This window comes from Sodiomyces alkalinus, assembly GCF_003711515.1.
Source record: "Sodiomyces alkalinus F11 unplaced genomic scaffold SODALscaffold_4, whole genome shotgun sequence".
Taxonomy (NCBI): domain Eukaryota; kingdom Fungi; phylum Ascomycota; class Sordariomycetes; order Glomerellales; family Plectosphaerellaceae; genus Sodiomyces; species Sodiomyces alkalinus.
The window spans coordinates 620427-636477 of record NW_021167082.1 but is presented as its reverse complement, the minus strand read 5'-3'; the positions used below and the strand labels follow the sequence as shown (position 1 = coordinate 636477).

General features: G+C 54.2%; 6 protein-coding genes across 6 annotated transcripts; 2 read left to right on the top strand and 4 right to left on the bottom strand.

The window, feature by feature from the left end:
• Positions 1-2082: 2082 nt before the first annotated feature.
• On the bottom strand, positions 2083-5083 carry SODALDRAFT_332501 (poly polymerase 2-A). Its single transcript, XM_028611732.1, has 3 exons — positions 4839-5083; positions 2579-4712; positions 2083-2498 (listed from the first exon to the last, which is right to left on the bottom strand). Exons 2-3 carry the CDS (start codon positions 4658-4660, stop codon positions 2373-2375), a joined length of 2208 nt encoding a protein of 735 aa, XP_028466873.1. The 5' UTR covers positions 4661-4712; positions 4839-5083; the 3' UTR covers positions 2083-2372.
• Positions 5084-5743: 660 nt separating this feature from the next.
• SODALDRAFT_332500 (hypothetical protein) lies at positions 5744-7985 on the top strand. Its single transcript, XM_028611731.1, has one exon. The coding sequence runs from the start codon at positions 6072-6074 to the stop codon at positions 7683-7685; it is 1614 nt and encodes a 537-aa protein (XP_028466872.1). The 5' UTR covers positions 5744-6071; the 3' UTR covers positions 7686-7985.
• Positions 7986-8841: 856 nt separating this feature from the next.
• Positions 8842-9892, top strand: SODALDRAFT_378184 (hypothetical protein; the record flags this gene model as incomplete). The annotated part of the gene is made up of 3 exons (XM_028614958.1): positions 8842-8960; positions 8987-9412; positions 9500-9892. The coding sequence occupies 3 exons, from the start codon at positions 8842-8844 to the stop codon at positions 9615-9617; spliced, it is 663 nt and encodes a 220-aa protein (XP_028466871.1). The 3' UTR covers positions 9618-9892.
• On the bottom strand, positions 9405-11839 carry SODALDRAFT_332497 (hypothetical protein). Its single transcript, XM_028611729.1, has 2 exons — positions 10999-11839; positions 9405-10930 (listed from the first exon to the last, which is right to left on the bottom strand). Exons 1-2 carry the CDS (start codon positions 11673-11675, stop codon positions 9658-9660), a joined length of 1950 nt encoding a protein of 649 aa, XP_028466870.1. The 5' UTR covers positions 11676-11839; the 3' UTR covers positions 9405-9657.
• A 1327-nt stretch (positions 11840-13166) lies between these two features.
• Positions 13167-13783, bottom strand: SODALDRAFT_151467 (hypothetical protein). The gene is made up of 2 exons (XM_028606866.1): positions 13767-13783; positions 13167-13673 (listed from the first exon to the last, which is right to left on the bottom strand). Exon 2 carries the CDS (start codon positions 13524-13526, stop codon positions 13263-13265), a length of 264 nt encoding a protein of 87 aa, XP_028466869.1. The 5' UTR covers positions 13527-13673; positions 13767-13783; the 3' UTR covers positions 13167-13262.
• On the bottom strand, positions 13182-15065 carry SODALDRAFT_378183 (S-adenosyl-L-methionine-dependent methyltransferase). The gene is made up of 2 exons (XM_028614957.1): positions 13758-15065; positions 13182-13673 (listed from the first exon to the last, which is right to left on the bottom strand). The coding sequence occupies exons 1-2, from the start codon at positions 14825-14827 to the stop codon at positions 13646-13648; spliced, it is 1098 nt and encodes a 365-aa protein (XP_028466868.1). The 5' UTR covers positions 14828-15065; the 3' UTR covers positions 13182-13645.
• Between the last annotated feature and the right edge of the window lie 986 nt (positions 15066-16051).

The following is a 16051-nucleotide window of genomic DNA, read 5'->3' as shown; positions in this document are numbered from 1 at the left end:
GCCGCTTTGTGTGGCGGGCACTGCTAGCTAAAAATAGCGGCGTTTATATAAGGAATTAGTTACGAGTAGCTATTTACGATATATACCTACCGATTCTATATATCCCGTATCGGCATCCGCACTTGAGTAGGCGAAAGCGGCAGAGCCTTTCCGTCTTCGTGCGTCTATATCGAGCAGGATAGCGTTCCTATCTCGCCCTTTTTTCGGAGCTAGTAGGAATATTAGTAAAGAACTTTCTAGCGGCGGTGCGAAGCAAAGCGACAGTTCATAGCGAAACCGCAAGGTCGCGAGTTAGTGGACAGGGTTAAATAGGAAGAGACCCGTTACTTATTTTCTGGTCGTAAGGTGACTCTTATTTAGTTTATCGCTAGTAATCCGTGGGGAATACTATATAGCACCGATCACGGTAGTAAAGAGTTTACTTACCATTTTCTTATAAAGTGCGTTGTTTAGTGGAGCCGAAATCCGAACGTGAAGCCGTTTTGGTGCTTTAGGGCGGTGGTACTGCCCTTTGCCGTGGCGGCCTCAGGGGAAACGGCACAAGGGTTAGGTAACTTCTTAAAAAGCAACTCCCCTAGTTCTAAGTACCTCTAACTTACAGAAAAATACTAATTCCTTTCCTTAACACCACATAAATATCTATCTCTCGCTATCCCTCTTAACGTATAAACTATATCTTTAGCGCTACCCTAAGGCGCGGTTAAGAAAGATAGGAGGTTAATAGAGGTTATATTAATAAGGTCTTCTTCTGTTAAATCTGGCAACAGCTTCGAAAAACTGATTATTATTAAATTAGTAAAGTTATAAGCGTTTAAAGTTAGAGCGTTTAAGTCGTAAAAGCCATGAATCTCGTGATAGCTTCGACTGCCTAAGATCGGTCCTCGTCACTCCCGGTAGCAACATTTAGCTTTGTATCTACCTATAGAAAATAGGTGGAAAAGTACGGATCGGCAGGCTAATCCAATAAGCGATTAAGACGTGGAGAAAACTCATAAACTAATATATTTAATCCTCGTAGAGGTGTATAGGCGCACTAACTAATAACAGATATAAAGTCACCATAGCACGTCTCCTAAAATCGTCATAATGCGAAGGATTACCCGTGCCCGTCCCACTTAAAACTGGTGAGTGGACTCATTGGACACACAAATTAATATATTTAAATCCTCGTAGAGGTGTATGGGCGCACTGACCAATAACAGATACAAAGTCACCATAGCACGTCTCCTAAAATATAACGAATACGAAGGATTACCCGTGCCTGTCCTACTTAAAACTGGTGAGTCTAATAAGTGAGTCTAATAGGTCCACTCACTAGTTTTAAGTAGGACGGGGCACGGGTAGGAGTCAGCCATAACGGGCAGGGTAAGGGGAATAGCAGTCTATCCCTAGCAGCGCGTAAGAGAGCTATTTTTCGATAGCCTTTGCCTACGGTTGCCTAGGTTCTTCGCTTTTTCTACTAGAGTCTTGACTCGAGTAGGCAGATTGCTCTTTAGAGGCTCTTTTATATAATACGGTCGGTCGCTAGAGTATGTAATGGAAGTAATAAAGGTATGGATAGCAGAGAGGAGAGAATATTATTACTTCGGAAGCGGTTCGCGTAATTCGAGAACATATAAAGCGTAAGCCTAATCCGATATTCAAATTTTCAATTACGACTCCACTCCAGTCTAAAACGCAGCGCCCCGTAATAAGCGATAGAGGGGGTATAACCTAGACTGCCCGTTTCGTTATAGTCAGGTAATATAACGGAAACTTCCCGTTTACTATACGGTTGCTTCCTGATTAAGTTACCAAGGGAACAGCTCCTCAGAAGGCCAGTTTTCTAAAATTAGAGTGAAAGGATATGTGGGGAGGTGTAACTGTGTGTGGCTTTGGAGGCTGGGGCTGCCGAAAGTGGAGGCAGAGGACTCCAGACATAGCAGCATACTTGATAAAAGTCAGAGCTGGACGGGATCCCGAGTTTTCCAGTGGGTATGGTCGTATGTGCTAGTATTCTTTGACGATGCCTCTTATAAAGGCCAGGAAATAAAAGGAAGAATATAAACGAGATCAATCGAAGGGCACGCAACACCGTGAAGACAGATATTTTGAAGACATCGCTGAAGCTAGTACAACAGTCACGGAGCAATGGAGATCCAAGATTGCAAACGTCAATTTCTAATTTCATGCAAGTAGACTACCTTGTGGAAGAGACAAACAAACCCTGAAAAAGACCCCTTGTGAAGCCGGAATAAGCAAAGACATTTGGAATACTCCATTCCCAGGCACCCAACTCCTATCCGTTTACTGATGCAAAACTTCTGCCCAGCTCCAAAACAACGATACTATATCCCATTCGACCCTCTCGTCTCTCGCTCAACCCCCTCCCGTCAACCCAGCTTCACACGGAGCAAGTAACGAAGATGGACCTGAGAAGTGTTGTATACGATGTACTCGTTGTACAATAGGCCTGCAGATGCAATTCCGCTATCCCCGGGCTTGACACTCACATCGGGCTATTCGTTTTTTCGTAGCAGGTTAGCATATTTCTCTCCCTTCGTTCTTCGTCTTCCCATGCGTGGGCCAGGTAACTTACCATCTTGACCCCTTTCAACGAAGGGTGCACGCAACCCGCATCCTTCCACGCCGTGGGACCGGTCCGTCCCTGGCCCCAAGTCGCCACCAGGCCTTTCCTCTGGGCCTCCTCGCCCGCCGAGTAGCTGGCGTGCACCAGCTCCTGCATCGGGTCGCCCAGCTCGGCCTCGCACAGCAGCAGCAGCGCCGTGTTGCCCGACAGACTCGGCACGCAGTAGTTCACCGACTTGGACGACATGTCGGCCAGGTAGATGCCCTTGCCGAACATGTAGCCCGTCGAGGGCGCCTCGGGCGGCGCGATCCGCAGGCCCTGGCTCAGGATGCCGCCAAAGTTGGTGGCCCGCGATCCGTGCCAGAGCAGGCGTCGCTCCGTCTTGGCCACCAGCCCCGGCGTCTGCCCCATCTCATCCTTGTACTTCTCGAACCGGCTTCGCTCGCCGGCCCGGTCGATGCGGAAGATCTGCTCCACCTTGCTGTAATTGACGTAGTGCGTGCTGCCCTTGGTCTCCATGAGATACCGGCTCAGCTGATCAAACTCGTTACTCTTCGGGTTCAGCACCGTCATCTCGTCGAGGCCCAGGCCCAGGAACTGGCGCTCCATCGGGTGCACATTGTCTCTGCCGGCCGCTTTCACACGGTCCAGCTTCATGATCTCCGCCGCGTCCTTCATGTCGGACAAGCTCTCTAGAAGCTCGACTTCCTTCTTGAGCAGGGCTTCGGTGCGAATGATGGGTGGCCGTCGCCGCCCAAAATCGTGCGGGATCAAGGAGTAGAACCTGTTGGACAGCATCTCGGTTGCCGAGCCATAGTCGGTGCTGTAAATCGATTGCGCCAAAGTTTGATTGTCGAACAGCTCCGACAGGTCCTTGAGCGCTTGAAAGCCCTTGGTGATAGTTGCTTTGCTCAGCTTGCCCAGTGGCATCTTGTTGGCATCGTAGTTGAATTCTGACATGGCCGCCGCGAAGTACTGCTGGTTGAAAATAAGGGCCAAGAGGTCCTGGACTGCGGGATCAAGTTTGCACTCCGGTTCCGGTCCCGGTTCTTCATCGGCGTCGATATCCTTCATGTTGACATCGGGCGCGCCGGACTCGGACTCGGAATCGGAATCCGGGTTGTAATTCTTCTCCACAAAGGCGTACTTGTTAGGCTTAGGATCCTTGGCGCGATCCTCCCAGCGGTGACCCGATTTGTCCTTAAACTTCTTGTTAAACTGGGAGAGCGCATCGTCAAGGGTGCCCTGGCCGAGAATGGCTGTCTGGCCATACTCGCCCACTCGGCCCCAGCGAGTCCACGTCATGTAAGTCGAACCGCTCTGCAAGAGCTGGACCCGGTAAAACTTGTTATTGTTGCGGCCGGCGTTGGTTTGGTTGAGGGCGGCATCGTATATGACGCCGCTGGGGTCGATGTAGACCTTGGCGTTGGCCAAGGTGACACCTTCGTCGAGAGGGATGACGACGTCCTTTGACTTGGCGATCTGGCCCTCGGATACCTCTTCCTTTTCCTTGACCTCCCCCTGCTTAACCTTCTCCTCTTCCTCCTTCTTATCCTTCTCCTCTTCCTCAGACTTGGTCACCTTCGACTTCTTGCTGGACTGCGAGACTGTGTCGTCCTTGTTACCATTCTGGGCATCGGTCTCATCGGCATCTGGGGCGCTTCGTTTGGTGGACTTGCGAATCGGAAAGCCGGTATCGTTACCAGCATCCTGCACCACACTGGCACTGGCGGGCTGAGCAGCGACAGACTGAGCAGCAGCCGATCTAGTAGTACGCCCTCCGGCCCGAGCCGGCACGGAGCCATTACTGGTGCTCTTGTCGTCAAAGGCGAACTTGGCCTCGTCGGCTTTGCACCCAAGGCGCCCCGATTCCTGGGCCCATTCGACACTGATAATATGGCAACCGCCACGGGCCCGGGCCTGGCGCACTTTGGCGTTCTTCGTGACGTCCTTGTCGGTGGTGATCACATGGGTTGTCTTTTTGGAAAATCTAAGGTTGAAGTCCGCACCGAGCGTACTGACGTAGGCCGCCACGTCCCATGCGAAACTCCCGCCCAATGCGATGACGCAACCGCGAAGCGCGTTGGTCATGTTTGAACAATGACCGATTAAGGAATGGGGGATATAGGTCGACCTGGCTAGACTGTTGGACGACAACATGTCAGTTCCGAGGGGAAAGCCAGGGGGCAGTTGGATTGAGAGGGAAGGAAAAGAACAGACGCCGAGATCATATCTCCGGGTGCTGTCAATGCTGCCTTTGCTTACTTACTTATGCGTGATCGATCCCTCAGACTAAAAGGACGAGAGGGAGGGCCCTGGACGTCGATGTGTTTGTTCAGTGCCCGATTCTTGAGGAAATAAGAAACTGCAGACGGTCGAGTTGAGAGGGGAAATGAAGTTGTTCGGGCATTTCGCAACAATTGGGACAAATGTCCTGGGTTTTAATCTTTCCGTCCAAGCCCCAGGCTCTTGGGCTCGCCAAAAGGTTTTTAAACCTCGTCATTGGACTACGAACATCGAGCCTCGGTGACAAAGTACGGAAACAACGACCAAATCGATAAGGTACTTCTAAAGTTGACGACGCAGGGACTAACTTAAGGTAGTACCTAAGGTACAACAGGCACCCACAGGGATCCTCAACCTTTCTCAGCGGGCCCCTTCTTAATGCGGCAAGGACGTAAACACACATGGGATGTTAGACACCCAATTATGAACGGTCCCCGGTAATATTCCCCTAATGTCTCCACCTTCACGGTCTCCACGCGCTGGTGCCTAAATCACGTGGTTTCGCGCCGTAAATTGATCGCCAAGTCACGTGATATAGTGTCCTGCTGCCTGCTTACGACACCGTGGCCTAAGGTATTTCGAAAGGTACGAGGTGACGCGACCCAACTACACGTTTAACCATTCTGGTATCAGAAAGAAGACCAAAAGAAAAAGAGAAAGCAGCAGAAAGCAGAAGCCAAGATAAATGGTAGTGCTTAGTACGAGCTTGGTTGCTTGCCCTGCGGCAAGCCCCTAATGCTCGCCCCTGCGCTGCGGGGGCTATCCCGCTGCTTATTAAACAGACTACACGTACTAACAGCATAGAAGACATCTTGGCACCTCTGATGCAGGCAGGCAGCCCCAAAGGAGTCCAAGCTTGTCCTCATAAGCTCCGACTTCCGTTAATATCTGGCAGGTACCTAGACAGGGCTTGTGATTTCTATGAACTTCCACATTCCATTCCAAACGTCAGATAATAGGAAGCTTCCAGGTTATATCCTGCGTACCGTTCCCTGCTCCCTATTCAAAACCTCAGGTCTTGCTTCTTTCTCACTTTGAGGTCGCTTCCTTCTCGTCTGTCGCGGCATTATTTATTTCTGGACGCGCATCTCCTCCGAGCAAGCACAACCCGGGTCAATTACCAAGAACCAACGAAAACAAAATAGAACTGAAATTACTTACTTGCCCTCCGACTTCTTCCCTTTTACTCTGCGCAGCTACAATCCCAGAAAGAAACATGTCGGCTGGTAGCCCCTTACACGAGGTCCCTGTCGAGCTTTGGCTCCGGATAAGCGCTGAGCTCAAGACGGAAGACCTCAATGCTTTGCGTCTCACCTGCCGCACCATTGAATCCTGTCTTTTCCTCGCCTATGCCAGAGAGTTCTTCTCCAAAAAGCAATTTATGCTCACCGAGCACAGCCTACAAACCCTCATTGATATCTCCAACTCACGCCTCGCGGAGCATCTCAAGCATGTCATCATCGGCCTCGACCGCTACTCTGACCGCGACTTTGCAAATCCGATCCAGCAGACCATCTACCGCGAGGGCTTCCAAGGTCAGCAGGCTCTCATCTGGAGCGGCCGAGCCGCCCACATGCTGACCACGGCCTTCCGCAACCTCAAACCCACCACCATCGGCATCCGCGATTACAACTCGGATGGCCGGAGAAGCCGTGATGGATCCAACGCTCGCTGGGCGAGCTATGGTGCCACGACCGTCATGAACCAGACCGGCGTTAATATCATGACGGACTCTCCGTCGCGCTTCGCCTCGGGCCGCGATATAGCCCCGTATTGGCCTAGCCAAGTCTTCTCGCTCGTCTTGACGGCCCTCGGCGCCGCCGAGGCACGTCCCCAATCGATCGAGGTTCTCCGTCGTCACCGCGGCGTCCTGCGCCCGATTTCCTTCTACCTCCCCGGCTTCTCATACCCCACCGTGGTCCCCGTACTACGCAATCTGACGACCCTTTTCCTGGCTCTCGATTTGGAAATTGGGGCCACTCGAAGTTGCCACTACGTTCCTGCCTCGGGCGGCGGTTCCACCGGCAGTGCTGGTGCCGATGGCCCTAGCCACAATGTCAATGTCAACGGCGCCCGGGGGCAGGACTTGGAAAAATGCCCCGACTTCCCACTCCGTCTCTTTGTCGCCCACTTATCTAACCTGAAGCATCTGCGCATCAACTTCCAAAATAACCCCGTGGGCCCGGGCCCCACCTCGTTTCTCCAGTGGCTCGGTAGTCCCGCTCCGACTCCGACTCCGACTCCGACATGCCTTGACGCGCAGCTGTCCGCACTTGCATATGCTCCTGCCGTCGACCCCGCGACAAACCTTCCTCGCACCATCGACCCGGTCGGCCTGCCCGCGCTCGAGCAGCTAGACTTGGGCCACATGCGTGTCTGCCCCAGCATGTTTATTCGAATCCTGCGCAAGTTCGCACCCACGCTGAAGAGGGTGGAGCTCTGGAGAGTCGTGCTGCAGCAGCGTGATCTTGCACATGTTTACTTCCACGAAAAACCGCCGCCCAATCTATGGGTCCAGCTCCTCAAGAAGATGCGGGCGCTGCCCCTTCAGCTCGAGCATGTCATGATAGGTCAGCCCATGCAGGATACGCCGGGCATCCTCAGTTGCGTTGTCAACTTCAAGTCGCTGGTCGCTCAAGCCGACGAAGGCCGGCGTGCCGTCCCGGACGTGCGGGCCTACACGGGCATGGATTGGAAGAGGTTTGTCGAGGAGCTGGAGGGCGACTTGGAGATCCAGACGGCGCCCCCCAGAGTTGCTGTGACCGCCTCTCCGGTGGATACGGGGAACAGTGCATCGGAAAGCTCTGGGGAAGAATCTGAGGAAGAATAAAGCGGTGTTTAGCGAACCCGCCAGGCTCTCATGATCTATTGATCTATTGCCATTCCATGACGATTTGTGATGAGCGTGCGGAGTCGGCATACGATGGAAGAATTGGGCCAAGGGAAAGGCTTGCGAAGATTTGGTTTATGAACTTTATGAGTAAATTAGTGCGCTAGCTCAAATCGATTAGATTTGGCAGAGGATACTACTATTACTACAGACCTGCAGCTTGGCAGAATTGCCGTTGTGAATGTAGGCTGCGGTCTCATTATTTCGTTGCCTAACACTTTGATTGAGCCGAGGATGGACGTCTCGCTTGGGTTAAAAAATAAATAAAAAAAAGTGAAAAAAAAAACAGGTCGCAAAGCAAGTATTAGTAATCAAATCCACACCCGTGGTCAAGTCGAGATGGTCAATGCTCCGACGCATTATCCCAACACAGCTAATGATTTTCTTCAACACCACAGCTGCTCATTCCCTGATTCCCGCCATTCTGCTTTGAAGCGCCGACTCATTGCTCGTTTTATACTGGCTTCCCGCTGGATAGTTCATCCATCAAATGAGAAAAGGGAATTCGTCTCCCGTCAACTTCGAGTGTCTACCAAAGTCCGATCAGACAGATTCGCCTCGTCCATGCCTCGCAGAGAGCTGAGCTCCCTTAAGTCCAGGATAGGCCTTCGCCATCATCGCCAACATGGTCACATCGTGGTCAGACTTTAACGGTCCGTGACGGGGTTTTATGGACAGGAAAACCCGTCCGTCAAGCCAGCATCGAGCATCAGCAGACGTTCACTTCCTGGGATTCCCACCTTTCTATCGTCTGCCCAGCTCCGTCGACAGCCTTCGCAACTCGCTGGAGAAATGAATGTCCGTCGAGTCTTCAAGTGACTCGGCAATGAGCAATGCGCCTATCGCCATTCGCTTTCTCCGCTCTTCCTCTGGGTCTCAAGAGAAGTACGAAGTAAAGGACAATTCTCCGTAGTGCATCTCCAGCCGACACGGGCAAGGCTTGCACGTCCCGTCCACGACCTGCATGATCGGCATCGTCTCCATTTTCTGCATCTGTCGTCACTCTACCTACTGCTTGCTCGATCGCCTTGCCGAGCTACTGCTGGGAGCCGATAACCTACCCTAGCCGAGCTGCTCTTCATAGCCAGCCGTTACAATGAAGTCCTCGCTCCTCTTTGCCACCGGCACGGCTGCCGTCGCCATCTCCAAGCCCTACCTGTCCCTTATGGCGGGCTCTTGGATCCACAACAATAACGAGGCCAGCAGACCCTTGTGGTACGGTCGCGCTGCCCCTGTACGAGGGCTGCGAGGCCGCCATCGAGCTCACTGGCCATGAGACGCTCCTTGAGTGGTACCGTAGCCAGATCGACGATGTTTTTCGTCCTAGAGGAGGGCAGCCTTCTCGGCTTCAACGAGTCGCATTGCTCTCTCGACGACTACCGCATCGGCCCACAATGTTCTGTATTGGTACGAGCGCACCGGCGAGGAGAAATACAAGAAGGCCGCTACCGTCATTCGTGCCATGCTCGACCGTCCCCCGCGTACCCGACGGGCGGCTTCTGGCGCCGCTCTCCCATCTACGAGAATCAGATGTGGCTCGACGGCATCTACATGGCCGACACCTTCTACGCCAAGTACACTGCTAACATTCACGAGCAATATGACACAACCGGCCATTGCACAATACCAAACATGGAACAGCACAGCGGTATTTCAGGAATGCGATCGTGTATTATTAGCTAAGAAATGAAGTGTCGAATCTCATGGTTGCTTTGGGACAATATCCGACCTGAAACCCCCCATGGGCTAACAAGATTGAAGAAGAAACCCCATGACTCCGTGGAAGAGTGCCACACCAGTCTCGACGCACAAAGCTGGTTACAAGCGAGGGTCACGATGAGGATGCCTGAAGAAGAGAACGTCCTTTCCTGATTATTTGCGGCTGTAGTGTGAGAAAATTGACTGTTGCTGCTTAGAGGACGAAGACGGCGGCAGCGAAGGCCATGACGCCAATGCTGGCAATGGCCTTGTCGGCTCCAGCCACGACGACGTGAGAGTACTCCGGCTCAGGCACGGGCTGGATAGCTTCGCAGTCGTCGCAAGGAGGCTCGGGCACGGGCTCGGGCACGGGCACGGGGTGGACAGGCTCGCAGTCGTCGCAAGGAGGCTCGGGCACGGGCTCGGGCACAGGCACGGGCTGAACAGGCTCGCAGTCGTCGCAAGGAGGCTCGGGCACGGGCTCGGGCACGGGCACGGGGTAGACAGGCTCGCAGTCGTCGCAAGGAGGCTCGGGCACGGGCTCGGGCACAGGCACGGGCTGGACAGGCTTGCAGTCGTCGCAAGGAGGCTCGGGCACGGGCTCGGGCACGGGCACGGGGTAGACAGGCTCACAGTCGTCGCAGGGCGGCTCAGGGCGGCAGTTCTCGCAAGGGGGCTCCGGCCTGCAGTGGCCGCCGCGGCAGTGCAGCTCCTGGAAGCACTCGTCGCCGCGGCACGGCTCGGGGCGGCACTCGCGGTCATCGTGGCAGACCCAGTTCTTCTTGCACTCGTCGCCGTGGCACTCGACCCAGTTGCAGCGGTCGCCGTAGCAGACGAGCCTCTTCTTGTAGCACTCGTCGCCCTCGCACCGGGCGTACTTGCACTCGTCGCCTTCGCAGGAGACGCGCCGGTGGCAGTCGCCGCCGTAGCAGAGGTCCGGGAAGCAGATGTCGTTCTTGCACACGATGCGGCGGTGGCACCAGTCGCCGTGGCAGGGGTAGTCGAAGGTGCACCACTTGCCGTAGCAGATGATCTTCTTGTAGCAGTCGTCGCCGGCGCAGGGCTCGGGGCCGGGCGCGGGCGTGGACGTGGGGCGAGGGGGCTGGGGGCACCAGGGCCCGTAGCAGGGACCGCAGGTCGGGCAGAGGGTCTTGGTGAAGGTCTCCGTGGCGGTGGTGACGGAGCCGTCCGTGTCAGTGAGAGTAATGGTCTGGGTGGTGACGGTGGTGACGGTGCCGGTAACGGTGCCGATGATGGTGTCGGTGGCAGTGACGGTGCCGGTGACGGTCTCAGTTTCGGTAACCCCGGGACCGTCGATTCGAATGTACACAGTCAGCAGGATGGTGGTGGGAATACCCTGGCGACGGACAAGCGGGAGGGCGAGGGAGCCACCGCAGGCTTGCGCGGCGTTTCCGGGGCAGGGAATGTCGCAGAGATCATCACCGACGGTCTCGGCGCCGCTCAAGTCGTCACCACAATAGCAGTCACTGGCCATGTTGTTAGTCTCACTCGATTGAGGGCGGGTGTGTTCCGGGGGGAGGGACGAATAACTTACGATCCGAAAAGACCGAAGAAGCGAGAGACGCCATCGCAAGTGGCAGCGCACAGTGTGCTGGACATCTCTTCGGAGGTCTGGGCGAGCTCAAAGGTCGGGAAGCCGTCCGGGGAGCCAATGCACCCCACGTAGGCAAAGTTACCGGCGATGGTGGGGTTCGTCGGAACAGGAGCCGCGGAGGAAGTGGGGGTGCCGCTCGGAGAGGAGACGTCGCTGGCGGAGGACAGAGCACTACTGGCAGAGGACTGGACACTGCTGGCGGAAGACAGAGCGCTGCTGGCCGAGGACAGGACGCTGCTGGCCGAGGACAAGACGCTGCTCGCAGAGGGCAGGACGCCGCTGGTCGCAGACGACAGGGCACTGCTGACAGACGACAGGGCACTGCTGGCAGACGACAGGGCACTGCTGGCAGAAGCCTGGGCACTGCTAGCCGCAGAAGACTGAATACTGCTGGCAACAGAAGACAGGACACTGCTGGCAACAGAAGACTGAACACTGCTGGCAACAGAAGACAGGACACTGCTGGCAACAGAAGACGGGACGACGCTGCTCTCAATGGCAGAAGTCACCTCCGGGTCCTGGCGAACTTCAATGGCACGGAGGGGCTTGAAGGCGCCGCTGCCGGCAGCCACGACCTGGGCGGCGCCCAGGGCAGCGAGAGCAGAGATGTAACGCATTATTGTCGAAGGGGGGGAGGGGAAGGGATTGGGCGAGATGCCTAGCGAGTGACTGGTTTTTGGAAACGAGTGACGGGGGGGGGGGCAAAACAAAGGGGGAAGAGCGAGAAAGAAAAGCCTCGGGAATGCTGAGCGAGGGGCTCGAGGCAGTAGGGAGGTCTTGTGTGTGTGATGAGGAGGACAGAAAAGAGTCGTTGTCTGGGACGGAAATGAATGGCTTTCTTATACTTGGAGGTGAGGACTTTTGCCGTCGTTTTCGGCGAATGCGGATCAGCTTTAACAACTAGCTTCTCTTGACTCGGTGTGCTCGATAACGCAGCTTTACTGGAACCGGCTCCCTCGATCTTCGATCTCAATATCCCTATCGTTCCGACCTCGCCTGGCATGCGTCAAGAATCTCGAGGAAAACAAGGGAAGAATGGATCGACTGCGTCTGGAATCTGAAGATTCTATGGATCTATTTGGTGATGTCTCACCTCACCTCACCCACCCAACGGTCGAAGAATGCGAAAGCTCGCTCCCAGTTTATCTCTCTCCCCCTCTTCGTTTTCGATCCTTTTTCCTTTCTCTCTCTCCCTGTTTTCAACGGATAGCGGGACCTCAAACTCCGCTCGATGGCTGCAAACGTTGGCCTGACATCTCATAATTATGGGATTACGGTTTTCGAGAAGTTGGAGCAGCCGCTCCAGGATGCTAACCAGGAGAATGAGGACGAGGCATGGCATCGAGGCCCTCACACTACCTAGGTAGTCTCCCGGCCCATCCCGACCCATCCGATGGCCTGGGCGGACCGGGGCTCGCATGTTCTTCTTGTTCCGGTTGATACTCGTCATTGACTTGAGGCGGAATCGTGCGTGTGGCGTCCACGAGGACCACTGTTTTTTTCCGAACCCGGAAGTGAGATGTGTGACTTGTCTAAGTCTACTATCGTGGGGGTCAGGTTGGCGAGGCCATAGTTGTTAAAAAGCTCTTCTAAGTTCTAACAAACGTCATGTGTCATCATGCTATGAAGATGTAAAGCCGGATGCAAAGAGGAGGACGAAGGTTAGAGCCGTTCAAGTAGGCAGAGCAGTGGAGACTCTGGTCTATTTTGAGAGGTTCGTTGACCATAGGAGTGCGAAGTGGATGACCATGTTGGCGATGTCGGGATATAATGTTACAGTACACTTACCGTTCACCGAGGGTTAGATGCTTCGGTAAGCGTCGGTATACCCCACGTGTGAACCCCTGATGCCCACGAAGGACGTCCGGCGCCGTCCAGGAACCCGATCACGATACCAGTCAATATCCAGCGCATCGTCTTCCTTCATACATAGTATATCAAGGTATCCATCATCCATGCCCGAAACCGGTCATCGGGGCACTGGTATACCCACAGGTCGAAGCTGCGAGTAGAGCAAACCCCCGTTCGCATCAGCATTCCCCAGTCGGGTCTTGGCAACCCGCGGCCATTGGGATCAGCGTCTTGAGAGACAAAAACAGACGACCGCAGTCACTTTTTTGAACCTGGACCTCAAATGGCGTTTGCAGTTCAACGGCATGACCAGCTCGCTTTTCCATCCGCTGCATCTGGTCTTCGCGCGTGTCTCATTTTACGGAAGCGTTAGTATACTGTAGATGATGTCTTTTGAACCGGCCTTCGCAATGGGGGAACCAATTTAATCGGTACCGATTGATCGTGTGAGTCTCGTATAAAGGAGGCTGGTGTAGTTTCAAGACTAGCCATCTCGGGCTGGAATGCTGGAGGAGGGAAGGAAGAAGGAAAAAAGGGGGAATAGGGGGAAAAGGGGAAAAGGGGGAAAAAGGGGAAAAAGGGGAAAAAGGGGAAAAAGGGGAAAAAAGGGTATACATAAAAAATGGAGAAAAGAAAAGAGAGAGAGAGAATAGATTGGACGCATGGGATTTGACGATTGCCCCATTAAAAATAAAAATATGCTATGCATTGATCGTGATCTGCGTGTCCATTCGAGCTATGGCTTCCGTCCATACACCGCCGTCCTGTTCGTTCGTTAGCATAAGTTGTACAGTCGCAAGCACGAAAGACCAAAAAAAAAAAAAAACAAGAGGATAGGAGGTTCTTACACCTCGAACCAGTGATAATTCGACTTCTTCCGCGTCTCCCTCCGCATCTCAGCGGCGAGCACCAACGCGGCATCGCGGTCCATCCCCAACACCTGGGTGAAGAGGAACATTCCAAAGCCCTCGACGCTCTGGTCGAAGGCCGCCTGGAGGTACAACCCGGCCTCCTTCAATCTCGGGTCCTTGGGCCAGGAATGCAGCGGCGCCTTGCATTTCTGCTCCGCCACGTCGACGAACCCCGCCCTCTCCATCGCCTCCTTCATGGTGTGGCCCTGCGCGAGGGCGAACGACCGGCCCATCTTCTCGCCGGCCTGGTACAGCAGCGCGGCCCACCGGTTGAAGATGTGGTCCTCGGGGAACCGCACGTGATCCGACTCGATCTTGACCTCCATCTCGACGTGCTGCACCCAGCCGCTTCCGGGGCGCAGGCGGCGGAGGACCTTGGCGTAGAGGTCCTCCAGGTCCGGGATGACGCCGTAGAGCGCGCGCATGTGGATCAAGTCGAAATGGTCCTCGGGCCAGGTCCACTCCAGCAGAAAGTCGTCGATGACGAACTTGACGTTGGGCGCCACCCAAGTCGGCTGGATGGGGCTGATGTCGGTCCCCGTGACCTCGGCGCCGGGGAACTGGTCGCCGAAATCGGTCGCCCATACGCCGGTTCCCGTGCCGAGATCCAGCACGCGCTGCGGATGGGCCCCGATCGGGGCCAGGACGAGCCGGTCGTCGAACAGCCGCAGGAGGGCGTGGTGGATGATGTCGAGGCCGTCGTTTTGCTGGTCGTCGTTCGGGGCCCAGTACTCGGTCGTTTTGGTGCTCTGGTAGGTCCGCCCGTGCAGCTGGCGGTACTGGAGGATGCTCTCGGTGAGAGAGGCGGTGGAGGAAAGGATGCTGTCGGCGCCGATGGCCGAGTCGGCGTCTTCATTGGCGGCGTCGTCGTCGTCGTTGTAGTCGCGAGTCGCCACTTGCGCAGTCTCGGCCTCGGGCTCCGGCTCCGGCTCGATGGGCGAGGAATTGGGAGGCGACTCCTGAGCGTCCGGGAGCTTAGTCGCAGACTCTGGGGAAGCAGGAGTCATGGTCGTTTAAGGTCGTTAATTAGTGCAATTAATTTAGTGTGCTGCTTAGACGATGGCAGCTTAAGAGGGCGTGTTTTGGTGGAGAAAAGCTTTCTCTCGGGCGAGGGGCTGCGTGGACTTTTTGCCATCCATTTGCTGCTCTATCCCCACGCATACCCCCGGCATCGTTTCTCTGGGGTCTTCATGGCTGTGAACGGTCCAAGTTGCCAATCCTTACGTTAATAGTCGCCTGAATCCCAGTAAGTGTGGATGCCCACGGCCCAATCTGGCGTCTACCATCGCCCCGGAGTCGGTCGGACAGGGGGCCAGCGACCTGTAGCTAGGATTCTACACGTGTAGAAGTCAAAAGTCAACCCAATCTAAGAATCCTTTCATGCAGTCAGCAAATGCGGACAAAGTAGGTCACAATTAATTAATTACTTCGTACATACATGAGGCCGTGTGGGCTGAAGTAATTCATCGGGAACCAGAAACCTCATACATGGATGGGCTCATCGTCTTCGGATTTCGGACGAAGGATGAATCTTTGGAAAATCGAAGATAATTATCATCTAGCTACCTTATATGGAAGCAGTATATCCACCAGCTTCTACAAGGCTGAGCGATGCAATACAACTGTATCTCCGAATATACCATCGATCCAAGGTTGAGTTTATACTTGGAAGAGGTAACTCGGAGTAATTCAACCCGCTGTCGGATTCATTATCAGGTTCATCGCCGAAAAAAATGGAAAAAGGAAAAACCAGGATTTTTTTTTCATCGAGTTATATGTCTGCACCACTTTGGCTTCAAGGAAGACGATATAGGAGCCGGAATTGACATCTGACGGTTACCACCTGGTTTCGTCCGTCCGTCTTACACGTATTTTCTTTTATTACTCAGATAAACTGGTCTCTTGATGAGTAGCCTCTTGATGAGTAGCCTCTTGAGCGAGGGCAGCAGGAGATATTCTAGGCCTGATAATATGCTGATGGTAATACCCAAACACACCATGTATAGTGTATATCAAGCTCGCAATATTCCCAAGCTACTTCTGTGATTTATGTACTCCGTGGTTATATTTTTCTAGCTTTCTTCCTGTCCGAATTTCTATTTACGAAGTTATATCTTTTTCAACGACCAGTTACCCACCGTTTACAGGTGTGCAGGTGTGTGTCCAGTGATACTTCGGTGAGCTGACCGCCTCCATGGCCCCACCTAAAAATCTACCTACCAAGAGTTCTG

Bases quoted from the DNA above. Each gene is read 5' to 3' on its own strand.
- SODALDRAFT_332501 (XM_028611732.1), bottom strand. From the start codon at position 4,660: ATGACCAACGCGCTTCGCGGTTGCGTCATCGCATTGGGCGGGAGTTTC. The intron at 2,499-2,578 runs GTAAGTTACCTG...AAAAACGAATAG, and splicing joins CGTTGAAAGGGGTCAAGATG to CCCGATGTGAGTGTCAAGCC.
- SODALDRAFT_332500 (XM_028611731.1), top strand. From the start codon at position 6,072: ATGTCGGCTGGTAGCCCCTTACACGAGGTCCCTGTCGAGCTTTGGCTC.
- SODALDRAFT_332497 (XM_028611729.1), bottom strand. From the start codon at position 11,675: ATGCGTTACATCTCTGCTCTCGCTGCCCTGGGCGCCGCCCAGGTCGTG. The intron at 10,931-10,998 runs GTAAGTTATTCG...CAACATGGCCAG, and splicing joins TTCTTCGGTCTTTTCGGATC to TGACTGCTATTGTGGTGACG.
- SODALDRAFT_151467 (XM_028606866.1), bottom strand. From the start codon at position 13,526: ATGTATACCCTTTTTTCCCCTTTTTCCCCTTTTTCCCCTTTTTCCCCT.
- SODALDRAFT_378183 (XM_028614957.1), bottom strand. From the start codon at position 14,827: ATGACTCCTGCTTCCCCAGAGTCTGCGACTAAGCTCCCGGACGCTCAG. The intron at 13,674-13,757 runs GTAAGAACCTCC...ACGAACGAACAG, and splicing joins AATTATCACTGGTTCGAGGT to GACGGCGGTGTATGGACGGA.